The 19,600-nt window shown below is 45.3% G+C and overlaps 1 protein-coding gene across 4 annotated transcripts; it reads left to right on the top strand.

Moving 5' to 3' along the window:
* Positions 1–1,262: 1,262 nt before the first annotated feature.
* Positions 1,263–17,361, top strand: LOC120905826 (protein-tyrosine sulfotransferase). 4 transcript variants are annotated; one of them, XM_040317030.1, is made up of 7 exons: positions 1,263–1,638; positions 12,149–13,264; positions 13,338–13,770; positions 13,858–13,979; positions 14,923–15,480; positions 15,561–15,759; positions 15,856–17,361. In XM_040317030.1, the coding sequence occupies exons 3-7, from the start codon at positions 13,612–13,614 to the stop codon at positions 15,994–15,996; spliced, it is 1,179 nt and encodes a 392-aa protein (XP_040172964.1). In that variant the 5' UTR covers positions 1,263–1,638; positions 12,149–13,264; positions 13,338–13,611; the 3' UTR covers positions 15,997–17,361. The 4 variants fall into 4 exon arrangements, with proteins under 4 accessions (XP_040172964.1, XP_040172967.1, XP_040172965.1 ...); XM_040317033.1 differs by having other exon boundaries at positions 1,263–1,655; XM_040317031.1 differs by lacking the exon at positions 1,263–1,638 and adding an exon at positions 3,479–3,737.
* The last annotated feature ends 2,239 nt before the right edge of the window (positions 17,362–19,600 follow it).

The raw sequence follows: 19,600 nt of genomic DNA, 5'->3' as shown, positions 1-19,600 counted from the left end.
TGCATTGACCCATTATTCGCTCATTAGAAATGAGCCCATTTTTGCCTAAAGACTCTGCCATTATTTTGATATACACACAATAGAAGCTAAAACATCAATTTTGGCACGCATAATATCGCTGGTTGGATTCGCTTTTTGCAGTAGATAAACAACCTTAAGGCTTTATCGCATGGGACAAATATTTTCATTCGATTTTGGAAACTGCCAGGGGTTGACAGATGCCAGTTAGAAAATCGAAATTCGGCATACTCATTTTCGATTTGATACCACCAAGCGCAACAGATTAAACTTAAATACAGGAAAATCAAATATCCATAGAAAAAACAATGAAAGCTCCTTTGCTTTTATGATAAATTATTATTATTATTATCATTATTATTATTATTATTATTATTATTATTATTATTAATAACAAATAAAGATTGCTCAATAGATGACGTCATAGCTCATGATTGTATTGCGGTCCTTTTACATGATATTTTTCTTTGCACCGTTTACTAAACGAAGTCTTTTTATATTCCTTTTCGGTTGAGAGCTTGAGCCGTTTATAACCCGTTTATTGCTCGTTTAGTGGATTTGTAGCACTTATGCCAAGTACATTTGTTTTTTTCAAGTAGATAGAGCGAATTCAAATAATTGTTAATGATTGATGATATCAACAAAAATGATAAACAATGAATAATTGTATCAGATAAAACTGAAAAGACAATAAATTACATGATATATGTGAAAAGTGACAGAACAATGCTCTCGCCACACTACGCGTACGAGAGGTGAATTTTGGGCCGATGCATAATTTTGAATGTAGCCTAAAGTATTTTCCTCGGTCCTCTGTATTAAGGTATTAATGGTTAACGGTTTTCAAAATGACGTAAGGCTTCTGAAAAATGATAATCCTCCTCCCACACTCTCCAAAGGCCTTTTCCAACCACCTAGTCTTCTTAATACACCTTGGTTTCGTGTGATGGGCGTTTTACGAATACGCTGTGACGTACACACATTGCTACGAAACGGCAGCCAGAGATGGCAAACCAATTAGAAAAGGTTAAATTATGCTGAACGCTAGCAGCTGGACAATAGAAATCAGATGAAAAAAAAAACTGCTGGTTGATTGAAGGGTAAAGTAGAAAAAAAAAACATACAGTACAATCAGAAAGTAAAATCCGAAACATTATTTTATTGCAGTCCATTCACCACACGGACCGGGGTTTGCCATCTCTGATCTTTATGTTCCCAGCGATGACAGTCGGCACGTCGAGCCCGAGCTGCGTCCCCGAGAGTTCGATCCAACCGTCCGGGCCGTTCGAGTGTACACTCGCCCAAGTCGCGCTGCCGTGTGTGTTCGGGGAGTTTTTGTTTATTTGTATGTTGCTTCTGCCTGCCGTTCTGTGCGCGGAACTCTTGCCCTGTCCCATCGCGAAAGTGCATAGACGTGGGTGCGTGCAAGTGTGTGCATGTGTGTGAGTCTAGTGAGACGAGATCTTCGATCAAACGATACAACACCGCTTCCAACCGGAGAAACACTGCACACAGCGGCAACTGTCATATCCCGGCCTGCAATCAACAACAGAATCGGACCTTCTGCTCTTGCCCTTGCTGACGTCCGCCGGCCCACGAACGAGCAAAAGCATCAAAGCGGTACGTAGCAAAAAGAAGTAAGGCTCATGATCAATGGAAATATCGCTCTCCAGTGCATTTGGAAGATGCAATCGAATGGTGGCACAAAGGTTGCTTATAGCTCGTAAAAAAAAAAACTACAACCCAGAACCAAACTCATCGTTGACGATCAGCAGCAGCAGAAGTGGGCGAGTTTTGAAGAGAGAGAGAGAGAGATACACAGGGGATAAACGAGGGTATAGATGGGAGCGCGGAAAGCGCGGCTGAAGCTGAAGATGAACTCTGGTGAAGGAATGCTTTCCAAAGGGACGGACGACAGGAGGTTTGATGTTTGCTTTAGCCTAAGTCTCCCGGGGCAATCCACCGGGAAAAAGGATGGCCCAGCTCCTCGTGCACTCCAAAACCGAACCGATGTCTTGTAACGTGGTGAATCTACATCAAATCTCCCCCCCTCCCGAAACAGACTTTATCCATTCCTATGCGACACGGCGACGGATGTTACAAACGAGCGAGAGTCACCGAGAATCGCATTTGCTAAACGGCACAGCTGGAATTGCCATCAGTAACGGAACTGCACCCGTCTACCTCCGCCCCTCCCCTTCAGCCAATGGCTTTAACGCCGCATTGATACATACACACACACACACACACACACCAAAGCGCTAACCGCCAAATTTAGGCCGGGGACTGTTAGGGTGCTTGACCTCCATTGGGAGACGTCACGCCGTCCGCTAATTGATCTTCCTCGGGTGCGAAAGGTTCTGAGCGCTTGTGGACTACCAGTTCGCTCCTCCGTACCACCAGTTTAGTAGTTGTTTTTTTTTTTGTTTACCCCTTATCGCACCAGCATGGCAATTCTTGGGGGGGGCCTGTGTAACAAAGAAGCGTACGGCGCGCCAACGTCAGCAGCAGCATCTAGAGTCGTCCGCCAGCCAGATCTCCTGCGCGGCGAGAGTTACTGTCATGTTTGTGTAAGAAACTCCTCTGGCAAGCAATAAGACAAGTACCTAAGCAACTCTCTATGTGTGTGTGTGTGTGTGTGTGGGTCGTCAAAAAATGCAGAAGGGACTATAATACAACAGATTATTCAAACGATTAGCTTAGGGATAGGACAGATTTATATTGCATTACGGTACCCTGTTCTGGTAAGCCCCAAGAGGCCACAAAATGGCATTCTCCTTTTACTTTGTTTTTGGATATCATTTAATCCTAAAGACAAAGGTCTTATAGACGCTTCCCAATGAATTGTCAACCGTCGCGATTACTAACTGCGGCCTTCCGCCGGACCCCGGGGTCAATCGATCCAACTCGGATCTCGGATACTGATACTGCCTACGCTGGGCCCTGTTTGCGAAATGGAACTTGGCAGCATTTGTTTGTTTGTTTGTTTGCTTTCCCAACCGTCCAACCCGCCAGATTGTAGTGGTTGCGTCCGGCTGCGAACTACTCATGGCTTTATTTATGCGGTCTGCCCTCTGCAAGGTGGCAGTTCGAAAGAAGAAAAAAAATGCACACACACACACACACACACACAAGCGAAACGGTGTGGGTGGCATTGGCGGACATTGTGTTGAATGCGCCTGCGCTTCCGCTGGCCGACCCGTTGCCCTTGCGTGGGTAAAGTATGCATAAAACCCGGCAGTCAACATAAACATAAGGGATGCTGATGTAGTTGTGATGAAGGGTGGGCAGGGCCCCCCCCCCGCCCTCGTTGTGTTCGGGGAGCTGAAATTTCTCCCCGGTTACATATGCCCGCCCGAGCGTTGTGGCTGTGTGCACGATTTGCACGCTTTGTTTTCTACTTGCAGAATTCTGCTTCGATCGATTCACCCCCCCCCACCCCCCCTGCCTCCTCCTCACACAGCTGTGTACGAACCGACGCCGGATCCATTCATCATCTGCTTACACTGGCGCCCGTATTACACCACCTGCCTCGTTTGGAACGAAATTCGCGGAAATGAAGCTTAAGCAAAGGCTGGCACCAAAACTAGCTAGCTGTATGGGGACACGGAGCTAGATAGACATGCGTAAGAAGCGCTGCGTAGAAGAGCCGAAAACGTTGTCACTAAATGTTGTCACTTACATGCCTACTTTTGTCTCTAAGGCATCAATTTTTGAATGTAAGTCAATCGCTTTATTAACAAAATTTAATGTAATTGCCTGAAACTGTTTGGTCCAAAATTATTGAATTTAAGTTAAGTAGTTAATAATTTCATTGATAGAACTTTCAATATCACCATTTTTATGCTAAAGGGGGCTTTTACGATATCAGCCAGCTGTTTTGTATGGAGTTTACAAATTGGCGTCTGAAATAGTGTAAACAATCCATACAAAATCACGCGCAAAACAAGCCTCAGATTTTCAGCCTAGTTTATTCCAGCCTGAAAACTATGGAAACAAACGCCGATTCGTCGCAGGCTCCATCAGGTTAGCTCATGAAGGAATGGATTTGTATGTTGAAGCAGCAATATTTTACCAAGAATGGCTTGAAACATGTTTGAATTGATATTTTAAAAAAGTACTAAAGTATTATAACTTATTTCAAACAGAAAATAGGGAAACAAATACACAATCGCCTGAAATTCAATATGGTGGGGCGTAATAGTCAAATGGATTAGCGTTGGGTAAATCTGATTCAGGTTCATGAATCTGAAATAATCTTTAGAATGTTTCAATGAATCTGAATCTCGATTGGAAAGATTATCGTATCTCTTGGGATTCATAAATCTCTAAAAATCATAAAGCTTGACCTTTTTATTTTTCTTCTTCTTGGCGTAACAACCAACGTGGATATGCCAGCCTATACACGCTATCGAGACTTCTTGGAAAGCACCAAGTAGCCGGATAGTTTGTTTTGCTACGGGGAGGCGGTCCATGCGAGGCTAGAACCCACAACTGGCAAGTTTGAGGTGGGATTGGGCAAATTCAATATTTTGGAAATCATACATCTCTAAAGATTCATGAATCCCAGGAGATATATGCATTTTAATGGACGTATTCATGAATCCTTGGATATTCATGAAAATTTAGAGATTAATGAATCCTTGATGATTCGTGAATCTGTAGAGATTCGTGATTATTTGAAGATTCATGAAACTTTAAAGAATTTCTCATCGCTGAAGATTCATATGAATGAATCTCAACAAAAGATTCATGAAACCCAACGCTAAAATGGATAGAACCTGGATGATGAATATTGCTCCAGTGACAGGCTGAAGTTTCAGCTCGTTGGATTGAAAAAGAAAAGGCCTGAATGGAAGTTTTAATAAAGTTTTAAAAAGGTTGCCATTTATTTCTAGGTGTAAACAATGGTTTTAAAATTCAATAAGTTTCGTTTTTTTTAAACAAAAATCAATGACACGGTTTTTGTGTTGAATTTGTTGTCAGAAATCTTCTCAAATTCCTTGTAATTTTATCATAGTTCCTACAGGAGTAAAAAATTATTGACAAAGTTAGAGACATAATTAGGCGCGTTAGAGTCAAAAATTGATGCCTTAGAGCCAACACTTTGGCTGCAACGACAGTAAAATGTTCGAATCGCATTTGGAGCAGATATTTTCATCGACAAGTCGCAGGAAAGCATCTTGTTTAAACACATTGATAAAGCCCATGCCAACACTGCCCTGCTAGAACCCGTCAAGGTGTGGATATTGTAATTGATCACCGCACGTTCGAATAGTGCACCCAATTGCCTCGATCCGTTTGTTTTTTTTTTTTACCAATAAAGAGGAGCGCAAATTCTTCGCACGCTCAATTATGCAGTTCCAATTAATCGAGCAGCATTGCAACGATTGATGAGGTCGGTGTGACTAAAAATAGCCGGGGATAATAAGCTTATTACATTCGGCGCCAACCCAGAGATGCGCGTACCCCACAGAATTGTTTTCCTAGGCTTTCTATCTTTCGGCGCTCTTCGCCGTGCTCTACTGCATTGATCGATGCTTCAAAGCGAAACGAAAACGGAGATCGTCTCCGTCTCAATCTCGCACAACCACACCACCAAATGTGTGTGTGTGTGTGTGTGTGTGTCTTGCGTACGGTGCTATATATTAGGCAAAAAAACTGCAGAACAAAATCCACAGCCTGACAATTCGTTGTGTTAATTTTAGAACCATCGCGCGTTATTTTAGCTTCACTTGCCGCCTTCCTCTTCTCCTGTGTGCCATTTTGAAAATTAACAAACTTACCAGATGTAGCTGGTTTTTTTTTGGCTCTGCTCCCCCCCGCGAGGGGGGCCTCGCTACCAGCGGAGGTCACATCTTAGGGGGGAGCGTCTGCCAATGGTACTCGTTAAAGCTGTCTAGTTTTGATCGCTGCAGCGTAAATCTGCGCATCGCTCGACGTCCGACGGTCGCTTGCATCTGCCGTGACGCACCGGCGGCTAGTCGCTGGGTTGCCATGTCACCAGTTTGTTGGATGTAATGAAGCGACACTTCGGCGAGCTTTGCTTGCACAGCTGGACGGAAACAGACAGCGACGGCGGCCGATCTAAGAATCACGCGGCGGGAGAATGCGCGCGTGTAATCCGAGCCAGGCCTGCCAGGAAAACCCGTTAACGCGGCCGATCCGACACGCGGACCGCATTTGACGGTTAACGGATTTTTTTTTTGTGTGTGTTTTCGGATACCTACTTATACACACGCCCTCCCCTTTCCTGTCTGTTGTGGTATGTGCGTGTGGCGTTGAAGAAGTACATACAACCGTTAAAAGTTGGCCTGCTCCCAACCATTCTTTTGCGCCATTATCGTTAAAATCATCACGGACGCTGTTTGTGTGTGTGTGTGTGTGTGTGTGTGTGTGTGTGTGTGTGTGTGTGTGTGTGTGTGTGTGTGTGTGTGTGTGTGTGTGTGTGTATGTGTGTGTGTGTGTGTGTGTGTGTGTGTGTGTGTGTGTGTGTGTGTGTGTGTGTGTGTGTGTGTGTGTGTGTGTGTGTGTGTGTGTGTGTGTGTGTGTGTGTGTGTGTGTGTGTGTGTGTGTGTGTGTGTGTGTGTGTGTGTGTGTGTGTGTGTGTGTGTGTGTGTGTGTGTGTGTGTGTGTGTGTGTGTGTGTGTGTGTGTGTGTGTGTGTGAATCATAGGTCCGAAATTTTCCATTTTGAAGAAGGAATGCACCAGCAGAATTGCATCGCGTGATGCACTTTTTCATGTCATTAGACAAACCAAAACAAAAACACAAAACGGAAGGAACTGATACATCGGCACTTTGTCTGATATATCGGCAAAACGCAACATGCCGGCTGGTTTGGTTTGATATGTTTTTGTTGTGATTGCTATTCGATTTCCTTTTTCTAGTGTACTGAGCAGCAATCTACACATTCCAGCAACACGATAACACAGTACTGCTCGATCAAACATCTAATCTACATCTCTAGTATCACGAGAAACAGTTGTTTTTGTTTTTGCGCTCAAGTGTGCGATGTGATGCATGATGGTGCGATAAGTGTGTGTACGCTTTCTTCGCCGAATGCTGCGCACAGAGCACTCATTTTAGAACATCTTCGCCGTAACCCGGAATTGATCGAAAATGATACCAAAAGCAAGCGTCACGCTGTCCCTCGCTGGGTTGATCGAAGATTGGATCCAGCTTGCCGTATCCTGCCCGTTGCTGCAAAATGAACCAGCGCTGTTCTGGTGGCACGCAAAAACTTAATTACCTCCCGTTCGTCTGCTGATTATTGATTTGTTAATGTCTCACCCTCAACCATTAAAACCCTTGCCTTGGATGGATGTACATTACAAAACCTGCTCATCAATACAACAAACACATACACACATACCAAGTGTCTGGGAGGCTGCTGTGTGGCTGTGTACGGGAAGGAAATGCAATAGTTAATAACTCTCGGCTCAATGGTACGCTGCAAACGGCACGAGGCGTTTAAAACGATAGTTTGCCTGCCGAGAAAGACTGTGTGTGTGTGTGTGTGTGTGTGTGTGTGGGGTAGTGTTGGGTTTCATGAATCTTTCGTTGAGATTCATGCTTCTCAATCTTCGGCGATGAGTGGTTCGAATCGCGAATCGAATCTCCAAAGAATGATGAATCTCCCTTGTCTGAGGATCTAAAGAACCATAAATCTCCAAGGATTTATGAACGTCGAAAAATTCCTGAATCCTTTTAGATTCATAAACCTTCAGGGATTCATGAATCTGTAGAGATGTTTGAGTTTCAAATTACTGTATCTGCGCAATCCCATGGTACAGTGGTTACATTGCACAACTTTACAACATGCCCGTCGTGGGTTCAAGCCTCGCATGCATCGTTGTCCCGTAGTAAAACAAACTGGTAGAAACAACAAGATTGTTACGCTAGTAAGATGATTAATAAGAAGCTCACGGTCTTATGAATCTTTGGAGATTATGAATGCCCGTCGTGGGTTGAAGTCTCGCATTGACCGTTGCCCAGTAGCAAAACAAACTTGTAAAAACAACAATGTTGTTACATCATGATGATAGATGAATAATAAGAAACTCAAATTCTATGATTTTTTGGAGATATTCCTGCGAGATTCCTTAGAGAGCTTAGAGATTCCTTGACTCCAGATTCATGAATCTGAATCAGATTTACCCAACACTAGTGTGGGATATGGGAGGGTGAGTTTAAGCCAAAACCGCGAAACTGTTTCCATGGGGATCTGCACCATCAATCCGAGGCGAAATTGTTGGCAGTTGGTCGCGCACAATGCACGGTTAATTTGTAACAGTTTATTGCCTTCTCGTTTGCCATTGATTGAGTGCTGACCGGCGAGTGATGTTTTGTCGGTTTAGGTGATCATCCACAGATTGCGTAGCGGTGCTATGAGTACATCTATTTATTTTTATTTATTTTTTTTTATTATCTAATTCATCGGATTTGTGAGCTACATGAGTTCTTAATTAATACCTATACTGACATACTGAGTCGATCCACACAAAGTGAGACAGAACGCGAAAAACATTTGGTTTCAGGGAACGAATGAGAAGTTAGTAAATAACATAAATATAAATAACGAAATCACAAACAAATTTTCAAGAATCTGGGGACTGCTGTTGCCTGAGTCTTTCTCTGAACGCCTCTTGGGAGTTAAACTTGAATTGATCGTAGTTTTATGTTGAATACGCGGCACATGGAGGTTAAAGGCTCTATTTCACTATGGCACGGTAAAAGACTATGGAGAGTGCATCGCTTATTATCGCTACAATTAACAGGGGGAAGATGTAAAACCAATATCCTTGTCACGTTTCGTCATTCATGGATGATTCCTCAAGCAATATTGAGCAATTCCTCCATTAAAACCAAGAATTAAAGCTTTATTTCTGCAAGCAGCACTGGACCCCGGTTGATAACGATCGGTACAAACAATGTTCCAGTAGTAATAGTTATAACACAACACAGCGAAAACAGCAAGATGTTGTAACGATTAATTGCCCTGCCACATTGGCGCTGGCTGACAGTCTGGCGAGGGGCAGGGTTCTAAAACGTGTTCTTAATTGTGTTTGGAGCGCGCGCGCAAGCAACTTGCGTCGAGCGCCGCCTGGGGAATCGTTTTGTATTTGTTATGGTAAAACTTGCCAAGTGGAATATTGAATTAGCTACGCAGCACCATTGCAATGTAAACTCAATTTTCTCAAGCAAAAATGTTTGCAAGATTATGCTGGGTACACGCTGTGCAAGACAAGGCTGCAGGTCATTATCAGGAGTTTTTTTTAATGCACAAAACAAGGCCAATTGGGGCTACAGGTAGTGTGAGGGTGGGTCGATTTTTGAACCGCGACCAAATGGACCAAAAAGTCCCTTGTTTACCGGAAACATCCGGCCAGACATTTAAAACGCCATCAACTGTTCAACGAGCTTCACGATCGGGAATCGTGTTCCAATTGGAACGACGATCCGATGTAATCAACAGAAATCGTTTACTTCTATTACCGCCCATTATCCATCCTTTCAGCCATAACCTCCCCCCCGAAAATAAAGGTGCCATTTTCGTAATGCATTTTAAATTCCCATTCCCTGTGCCACGTGTTTTGAATGTTTTTGAATATTTTTTTTTTTTTGTCAGCTGAGTTGCGTTCGGGTGGGCTAATTTAATTCCAAAGCGAAACAGTAAACAAATGAGCGAAATCGAATTGGTAAAAATGTGTATGTGTGTTTGTGTGTGTGTTAGAAAAATTATTTTCCACTTTAGCACTTACACGCCCGCGTACTTTTCTCCATCCCTCCTCCCGGCCCTTTGCTGTGCGTTTCGGAAAACATAATTCCATTATTACACTGACTGGCCCGGCTCCCCTCCTGTTTCACTGTTTCCGCTTGCCACCGACAAAAAAGGGAACTTATCATTCGTTCGTCGCGCCCTTCGATCCTCTCCATCACCACCAATGAAGCTCCCCAAGAAGAAGAGGAGAGAAAAAAGTCATTATTATGCGTCAACCGTGTCCCTTAATCAAACGCGTTCGTCACCAGGCCACCGCGCGCACACCCGACCGTGGCTGTCCCTTTCGCGTTAGTGTTGTTTCTCTCGTCAGACGACCCAGTCGGATCTGAGGGTCGGAGGGTTTCGAGCACGCATTTGCGTTGTATCCGGGTTTGCCTGTGGGCGCCACTCACGCTGCGTTTGCTGATAGACAGTTTATCTTTCTGCAACTTGCAAGTGCAGCAAATCGGAAGTGTGGGTGTTCTTCGTACACAGATAAGAAAGCCGGCAACGAGCGGGAAGGGGGAGCCTGCGTGCGATGCGTCAACACGGTGTTGTGCACCGAAGCGTAAGTGTGGTGACGGCATGCTAATGGTGCGTCACCATTAGTGATGGGAAAAATTAAGTTTTTGTCGGAATCTGTCGAAATTGGTTCCGGAATTGGAATCGACCCATGTATCGGAATCGGCTTAGAAATCGGAATTGGCCCAGGAATCGGAATCGGCTCCGGAATTGGTGCCGGAATCGGAATCGGCCCCGAAATCAGAATCGGCTCCGGTATAGGAATTGGCTCCGAAATCAGTATCGGCTTTGAAACGGAGTCGGTTTTGTAATCTCCATAAGAATAGACGTTTGGGTCCGTATTGATAGCCTCAAAAGATCCAAATTTATTTGTAAACGATCAATTCTGATGGAGATTCCCGGAGATTCAGAGAGGCCTTGACACGTTTGTCAAGTATCTGAACGACTGGAAAATTAACATAAACTCCAACAAAACTCAAATGCTATTAGTCCCATACAGAACTGGTACTAGAACTCCACAATAGAGTGTAAGGCTGGAAATATTAAAATGGGTGCCATTAACATTCCATGGACAAGCACCGCACGATATCTAGGTGTAGTTTTTGATCAGCGGCTCTGTTTTAAACATCATGTCCAAAACATCAAAGTCAAGGCAACCTGGATGTTAAAGAGTCTATACCCTCTCATCAAGCGCAAATCAAGTTTGTCACTGGAAAACAAAATGATTATTTACAGTCAGATTGTTTTGCCATCGATAACCTATGCATGTAACGTTTGGCATAAATGTTCAAATTCCAATTTTAAATCGTTACAAACCATTCAAAACAGGTTTTTGAAATTAATAATGAACTTGCCAAATCGGTACCCCACCACAGACCTGCATGCACAAACTGGTTTGCCCATTTTAACGGAGAAGATCCAGGATATCCTAGATCGACTTCGACAGACCTGTATAAATTCGGATTCGGATAGTATAAGGAACTTATTTTAGTACCCTAGTTCGCATTTAAGTTAGGTTAAGCTAGGGTAGTTAGTGTAGTAAGCTTTTGTAAATATTCTTCTCCTATCAATTTCATTATGGATTTTATCCTCACAGTAGCTAAACGCTTCATTTACATAGCCACTCTGTGCTGTTATTAAAGAAAAAATATACTTTTTTTCCTAAAACAAAAGAAAAGCTTGAGCTGTAAGTTCAAACCCCTAGCGTAAACACCACCAGGCAGGAAACCTAGTTAAGATTTCGTCAACTGAACTGAATCAATCGATGTACTCTAGTGTATGAATAAACACAATCATTTTTTGCTCTTAAAAAAAAAAAAAGAAAAAAAAGGTCAATTCCGATTGTGAAGCCGATTCTGATCACGGCTCCGGGGTCAACTCCGGCGTCAGCTCCGGAATCGGCTCCGGGGTCAACGCTGGAATCGGTATCGACCTAGGAATCAGAATCAATTAGGTCCGATTCCGAGCTCCCACCACTAGTCACCATAAACGCGAACGGGACGCGAGAGAGAGTGAAGGACTTGGGTGGGTGCCGTTTAAGGGAGAAGGAATAGAAGCTACACCCATATGTTGCCAGTGCAAAATGTAGCCACTTTGCCTCCGCAACAGATGGGCGCGTGTTGGACGCAAACAGAAGTAACGCGAACCCCTCTGGCCACATTGTCCCCCTGGGTTCGGGCTTGTATTGAGTGTCAGCCCGGGTTTGGAATGCAATAGCCGTCAGCAGTGAGGGCTGCCAAGTGGTCTACACGTTTTAGAGCAGCATCTTCCCAGTTCCAAACGCAATGCTAACACATTTCGTCGTGTCTGTTTTTTTTCTTCTTTTGCCCGTCTCTTCAATTCACAGCCACAGCGTAACCAGCATTCTCCAAACCACCCGGAAGGAGCATCGGCCGACGCGGGACAGGCAACACCTGGTTGGTGGCATGCGCTAGATACGCGGATTGCTGATTGATTGTACCAGCAGCTCGTCACGTTCGTCGCGCGATTTGATGAAATCGCGCACCGTTACACGCGGAACGATAAGCGTTACATGCTGACGCGCCGAGACCCATTTCGGATGAGCTGCGGATGCACGGCCGGGTTCTAGCGTGCTACTGCATCGGTTCCCTATCGCTCACACGTGTCACATTCTTTTCCGTTGGCTCGTTGGAAAAAAAGAACATAACGCGCTCGAACGCAACCCGTCACCGTGTGGTCACACGCCCGATTGGAGGGGTAGAAAGTTAGCACCCCTTAGCAGCGCAGTAGTAATTGATTGCGGTAACGGTAGAATGCGGTCACCGGTGGGGTGGTGCTAAACGGCGGAACAAACCCGCCAGACGACCCCCGTGCAACCCCTGCGAGAACCGATCGATCGAACCCCACGAGCACCAAGCAAACACCGACGAGCGGAGCGCGAGTTTTGCATGGTAGACACGTTCTACCGGGAGCAGGGGAACCGATGCCCGTGATAGCTAGTGACCGTAGCAATGGGCTCGGCACCTGACCCCGGGGGCCGACGGGACGACGGCGCACACCATTAGACTTCCCCATCCAGCGTCAGCTACTGCTGCTGTGCCCGGTTGTGCATTGTATCGCCTTTCCAGACCGAGAGCAACCATCAGCAACATCTCGCGAGCGAAGCATAACGACACTTTACCCCCTTCCCCCTTCTCTTCCCTCTCTTCTCTCCCTTCTACTCTCGCGGTCGCCAACGGAGCGCCGGCCACGTCAATTTTGCCAATATATCTTCCCGCGCGCGGCGCTCTGCACGTGCCGGGCGGACCGGGGAAACCGATACAGGGCGAATTAATTGCACAAACGCGTTCGTTTCCTTTAGCTTTAACCTTTTAACTGTCTAAACTAACAGCGCTGAACTGAAACAAACAAAAAACTGAAGAAAGAAAAAAAACATATCGCCTGCGATCGCTTCCGGGACAAAAGCACGCTAAGGAAATATTCCGCAAGCAGTTGAAGAACGGTGAGTGATCATTCGTGCATTTACTATGCCGTAGCATAGCATTTTATTAAAGCAAACATTTGTCTCATTTTAGCGGTCACAAAGGGAAGCGACTAATACACGCCAAAACCCCGTTCGTTCGTTTGTTGACCGGGTAAGTGGCTAATCTTTTAAAGCTGATAAGCGCCAGAACGCCGCCGCTGTCACTATTGTTTCGGACGCTGGTTCGGGTGCACGTTGACGAAATCGGAACCCGCCGCTTGTCTACACACAAGCCCCGCTAGCACATACGCGAAAGCGGCGTGTTTGAATCTTAGCCTCCTAGGAGCAACCGAAGCAACCGAAGCGCACTAGAGAAGGTAGACATCATGCGGTTAGTGTTGCGCAACCGCAAGCTCCCGTTGGCCGCCGTCGGCTGTCTGGTCGGGCTGGTGCTGCTCTGGAAATGGGCGGACGTGCGATCGATGTGCTGGGGCGGCAGCAGCAGCAGTGCCCACGGTGCCGGTGTCATGGTGCGAGATGAGCAGGTACAGGTTTCACTCCCCGCGGACAGTTTTCTATTGGGGCGACATGACCTATTAATTTTATGTTTTGTTCGTTGTTCTCTTCCTCAGACGGCGGAAGGCGGTGGCAACTATCGGTACCATCGAAACATGCCGCTAATATTTATCGGCGGTGTGCCCCGTTCCGGTACCACGCTGATGCGCGCCATGCTAGATGCCCATCCGGAAGTACGGTAAGCGAGCCTGTTGGTGCGATAGAGTAGAGGCCGATCAGTTTAATCTAGTGCTGGACTTGTGGGTTTAATCTAGTGGTGGGAGGTCGGATCCGATGCCGTAATCGATTCCGATTCCGGAGCTGATGCCGGAGTTGATTCCCCGGACCCAGGATCGGCTCCGCAATCGGAATCGATCTAGGAATCGCAATTTGCTCCTATAACGGAATCGGAATTGACATCATAATTGGAATTAGCTCCGGAATGAGAATCAGTTCTTGAATTGAAATAAGAAGTTTCAGTAGCGAAATCATTCCCGGAATCTCCATGAGAATGAATCGTTTACAAGTAATTTTGGATCCTTTGCGGCTATCAATACGTAGCATCATTGGACCCAAACGCTTATTCTTAGAAGATGAAGATGCCGAAACCGACTCCGATTTCGAAGCCGATTCTGATTCTGAATCCAATTCTGATTTCGGATCCAAATCCGAGCCGATTCTGTAGTCGATTCCGGAATCAATTCCGGAGCCGATTCTGGAGTAGACTTCGAATCCAGAATCGACTCCGGAATCGACCTAGGATTCGCAATGTGCTCCAGTAACGGAATCAGAATTGACTCCAAAATTGGAATTAGCCCCGGAATGAGAATCAGGTCTTGAATTGAAACAAGAAATTTCAGAAGCCTAATCAGTCCGGGAATTTCCATGAAAATTGATCGTTTACAAATAAATATTGATCTTTTGCGGCTATCAGTTTCGATTCCGGAACTGATTCCGATTCCGGAGTCGATTCGGGTGTCGATTCTGCAACCAATTCCGGAGCCGATTCTGGAGTAGACTCAGAATCCAGAATCGGTTCCAGAAAACTTCGCAGCTAGCCGGAATCGATTCCGACGAAAACATCATTTGCCCATCGCTAAGTTTAGTCTGCTAATGTGCTGTTTTGTGTTTATTTCCACCAGCTGCGGTCAGGAAACGCGCGTTATACCACGCATCCTGCAGCTGCGCTCCCACTGGATGAAGTCGGAGAAGGAATCGGTCCGGCTGGTGGAGGCCGGCATCACGAAGGAGGTGCTGAACGGGGCGATCGCCCAGTTCTGTCTCGAGATCATTGCCAAGCACGGCGATCCGGCCCCGCGGCTCTGCAACAAGGATCCGCTCACGCTCAAGATGGGCTCGTACGTGATCGAGCTGTTCCCGGCGGCCAAGTTCCTGTTCATGGTGCGGGACGGGCGGGCCACCGTGCACTCGATCATCTCGCGCAAGGTCACGATCACCGGGTTCGATCTGACCAGCTACCGGCAGTGCCTGACCAAGTGGAACCAGGCGATCCAGACGATGCACGAGCAGTGCAAGGAGATTGGCAGCGACCGGTGCATGATGGTGTACTACGAGCAGCTGGTGCTGCACCCGGAAGAGTGGATGCGCAAGATACTGCACTTTCTCGACATTCCCTGGAACGACTCCGTGCTGCACCACGAGGAGTTCATCAACAAGGAGAACGGGGTGGCACTGTCGAAGTAAGCTGCAACTGCGGTGCGCCGCCTCCAAATCTTTAGCACACCTTTCACGTACCCGTTGTTGTCGTTTCGTTTCGCAGGGTGGAACGGTCCTCCGATCAGGTCATTAAGCCCGTCAATCTGGAGGCACTGTCCAAGTGGGTCGGCAAGATACCGAGCGACGTGATACGGGACATGGCAGACATTGCCCCGATGCTGTCCGTGCTGGGCTACGACCCGTACTCCAACCCACCCGACTACGGGAAGCCCGATTCGTACGTCCAGGAGAATACTTACAAGGTAGGCACTCTGCACACTCTGCTGCGCATCAGCCGACAGTGGCGGTGAGCTTTCCCGTTGAACTAATGTAATTCGTGCCGCTTGGCCGTCCACCAGGTCCGGTCCAATCCGCAGATGTGGGAGCACCGGGCGAAGGAGCTGCTGAACCGGGACCCGCTCGCCGACAACGTGCCACCGAAGGCGAAGGATACCGACGAGGACGACTACGGCGCTGGCAGCAAGGATCGGAAATCGTGATGAAATCGCTGTCGATGCTGCTGCGATAGCAAGTGAACCGTTTTTTAACCGATGTGCGGCGGCTCGAGCCGCTGCTAGCCGCTAAAACACGGCCACAACAACAACAAAAACAGTGCAATAGCGCCGATGCGATCTACACAAAAAGACTTTGGTGGTTTATGTTTATAGTTTTAGTTGACTGTGTATGGGTGTAAGCACTGCAATGTATCTACATTTTGCAGCTTTAACTAATTAGGGCCATAGCTATACAATGGAAAAAAAAAACTGATAAAACTGGCAACAGCAACACAAAATTCCCCCGCAAAATGCTGCAGTAGAAAACGCAACACCGACACCACTGTCGTTATACGGCGGCTTGCTAGACCTCTTTTTTGTTTCTTTATCCCACAACTGCGACCGTGCTCGATCGCGCTAGTATAATAGATACGTCCTGCGGAAGCCGGAGAGCCTACATCCAGTGCAGATTTGTATGCGTGGTTTGTTATGCATGAGGATGGACGTAAAGAAATAGTGTCGATCTAAGCAGGGGAGTCGACGCGCGTCGTGCAATCGCAGGTGAATCGTTAACGCGATCGGCTGCTTCATGCTTTTGTTTGTGAGCTGATAGCAGCTCAAACCTTTTATAGTCAAAAAAATATCCCTCCGCCCCCGCCCGTGAGCAATGGAAGTGACTGGTAGCGTAGCATAGAGCTCTGGGAGATGGGACAGCAACAACGAGTGTACTTGCGTACAGTAGTGTAGTTAATGTGAACCGGTTTGACGGCATAGCCCGCGCGGCCCAGCACGGCGTGCTCTGCTGTGAGCGGGCCAAAGAAGAAGGGAGGGAATTTAGTATGATAAGAAAAATAGGTGTGCTCGTGGGGCGGTTTTGTAACAACTGCGAACGCGTCACAGTTTATCAACTAACTTTTAATGGCAAGCCAAGAACTGTAATAATGCTAGACAAGCTGATTTACTGCAGCACACTAGCCACGTAAAGTTAAGGGTAATTGGGACGGTAGGACGAGGTATGTGAAAATTACAAGAGTAGCAAATATCGACGAATGTACTATGACTGGAAGCATGAGTTCGTTTACCTAAAACAAAACAAAAAAAAAAACAAACAAACAAACAAACCCAGTTCCTTGTAAGACTCGGACGCTTCATCACAGAACACAGCGAGACAGCTTATTCTCTGCCACCTTTTCCCCACCTCCTCCGGAAGTAAAAAAAAAAAAACACGCAATCGCAATATGCAAACGTACAACGCAAAACAATAACGATAACTACAGTTAGTAAATACGCACAAACACAACTTATATATCTTACTGAATATATACATCGTTCATGTACAAACTGCATGTAAAAAAAATAGACATATACACATATATAACGCAGGAGAGACAAAAATTTGCGTACGGCGGTTTATCTTTAAGATGGGGCAGCCGATAGGTTTAAAGTAACACGTACACATATATAAGATTTTTTAGCGTACATCCCACAAACCAGGGACGGGGAGAGCCAATTCAACGCAACACAGCAGAACATGCAATAGAAACTAGGGTAAATGCGACGGTATTTGTACGGTGCAGGTCGTTCAGGCCAGCTTCGGCCACAATCGGCTCCTAGCTGTAAGGACACCTTAATGTGCGCACATCCCTTACGGTACCGGGGGGAAGAACGGATACTGGAGGAATAGAAATCATTTCAGCGCGACCCTCATAAACACAAACAAGCAAACATGAAATGCTGTATGCGCAATCTTAATTACTGAACAGACAAACAACAGAAAAGGAAGATGAAGAAAAAAACGCTTAACGCCTTGGATGCGGCTAGACACTACTTTGTACATTACTACGTCTGTGTATGTGTGTATTTGTTAAATATTCTTTTAAACCCTCGATGTCAACCATGCGGCCATGGCGTTATGATCCATGGCCATTGGCTAATTCAAACACAACAAACAAATAATAATACATTTTGAAAAGAAAGAAAAAAAGACATGAAGTGTAACTATTTAATTCTGCAGTTTCTTTGCGGAAGTGTTATGGAACAGGATGACACTTGCTTTCAAAAAGATTTTGGTGCTTCGATTCTTCGACATTATCTAGAGAGCCAACAAAGCGATTCGTATGCAGTCACGTGCAGAATCCGTTTGCGAGCGTTTTGAGAGCTTTGTTCTGGTATGTTTCAGCTTCAATCAAGTGTATGAGTTACAAAGTAAAGAAGACCATTTAGTGATCGAGTGGAAGTGCATATTAATGTTTTAGTTCCACAAATTTTTTATCAAATTGTAGCCTCGTTTCCTCAATACATCAGAAGTATCAATACTGCATTCCTCAATTTTTTATACTAACATCACTTTTAATACGTGTTTTTTTTTTAATTTTATTTCTCGTAAGGACGGCCTGGTTGGCCGTATCATTATGGACTAGACTTAAATCTAACATTGGGGGCCTTCACGATTCTAGTTAGTTTTTTGTAAGGAGTTTGACAGTTGGAGGCTGAAATCATGTTAACACTCCATACAAAACCACACAAAAAACTAGCCTGCAATTTTCGGTCTAGATTATACTAGCCTCAAAGCTAGAATTAGATTCGAGTACCTGCTCGAGAATATGGCAAAACACGGTGTTGTTTACATTTATTCCAAGGTGCATTAAAGAGATCAGGTGGTGGAATCCAGAATCAAAGTGTATATAACCAAATTTGAACAACATTTTTCGACAAGATGGGTGAAATTTTTTGTTCAAACAAGCTTTCTGGAGGCTTGACGAATACACAAATCACTCTTAAAATCTTCATTCAGAAACAGAAGCGACAAAAATCAGCCTTCTAAATACAAACACCTTGGGATAAGCCCACCTGTATATTATACCCACTTAGATAGCTGCTCGAAAACTGCTATACAATGCAAACAGCTGACAGGCTGAAATTGCAGCCTACGAGCTTAAAACGGAAAGGCCCCCAAAAATAGTCTATTAAGTATAGGCACTTAATATATGTGGGCCTCGGCAAATTTATTTTCAAACACAAATATTCCGTGCTCCTTAAATGGTTGGAGAGCACTTAAATGGTTTGTATTCAAGTAAAATTTTGCGGAACGAGTAACAAAATTTCAATCATTAATACATGATAATCGTATGGTTTGGCATGGTATAAGGCAGCGGTCGGCAAAATATGCGACCGAAAGAGCAAAATTATACAAAAATGTTCGTAGAGTTTCACGTCAAGAGCCAAACTGTTAAACCATGAGCAAAAATGTGTGAACGTTCTTTGGAATATATGAACGGTTAAGAGCCACCATACCATCTCGATATCAAAGAGCCGCATGCGGCTCGCCAGCCGTACTTAGCCGATCGCTGGTATAAGACATTGTACTGTTGTAGGTATGAAACATAGAGGAGAAAAAGAGAATGATGGTGCGACAGATTTGATGTTTAGACTCGATTCTTCCGTGGCGACCGGCCGTAGAAATGCCGTGTGGTAATGTGCTGTTTTAGCATTGTTTTGGCTCTTGGATCTATTGTTTTACATTATATTATATGGAACATTGCATTTCGCCTAACGAGTTTTTCGAGTAACGAGTCAGCCACTGGAACGAATTAATCTTGACTTGAACGTT

Source organism: Anopheles arabiensis, chromosome X, assembly GCF_016920715.1.
Source record: "Anopheles arabiensis isolate DONGOLA chromosome X, AaraD3, whole genome shotgun sequence".
In the NCBI taxonomy this organism is placed as follows: Eukaryota; Metazoa; Arthropoda; class Insecta; order Diptera; family Culicidae; genus Anopheles; species Anopheles arabiensis.
Note: the sequence above shows the minus strand (reverse complement) of the source record. Positions and strands in the feature narration are given on the sequence as shown.

Coding starts and splice junctions, on each gene's coding strand:
- LOC120905826 (XM_040317030.1), top strand. CDS start 13,612: ATGCGGTTAGTGTTGCGCAACCGCAAGCTCCCGTTGGCCGCCGTCGGC. Junction 13,771..13,857: donor TCATGGTGCGAGATGAGCAG/GTACAGGTTTCA, acceptor TCTCTTCCTCAG/ACGGCGGAAGGCGGTGGCAA. Junction 13,980..14,922: donor GATGCCCATCCGGAAGTACG/GTAAGCGAGCCT, acceptor TATTTCCACCAG/CTGCGGTCAGGAAACGCGCG.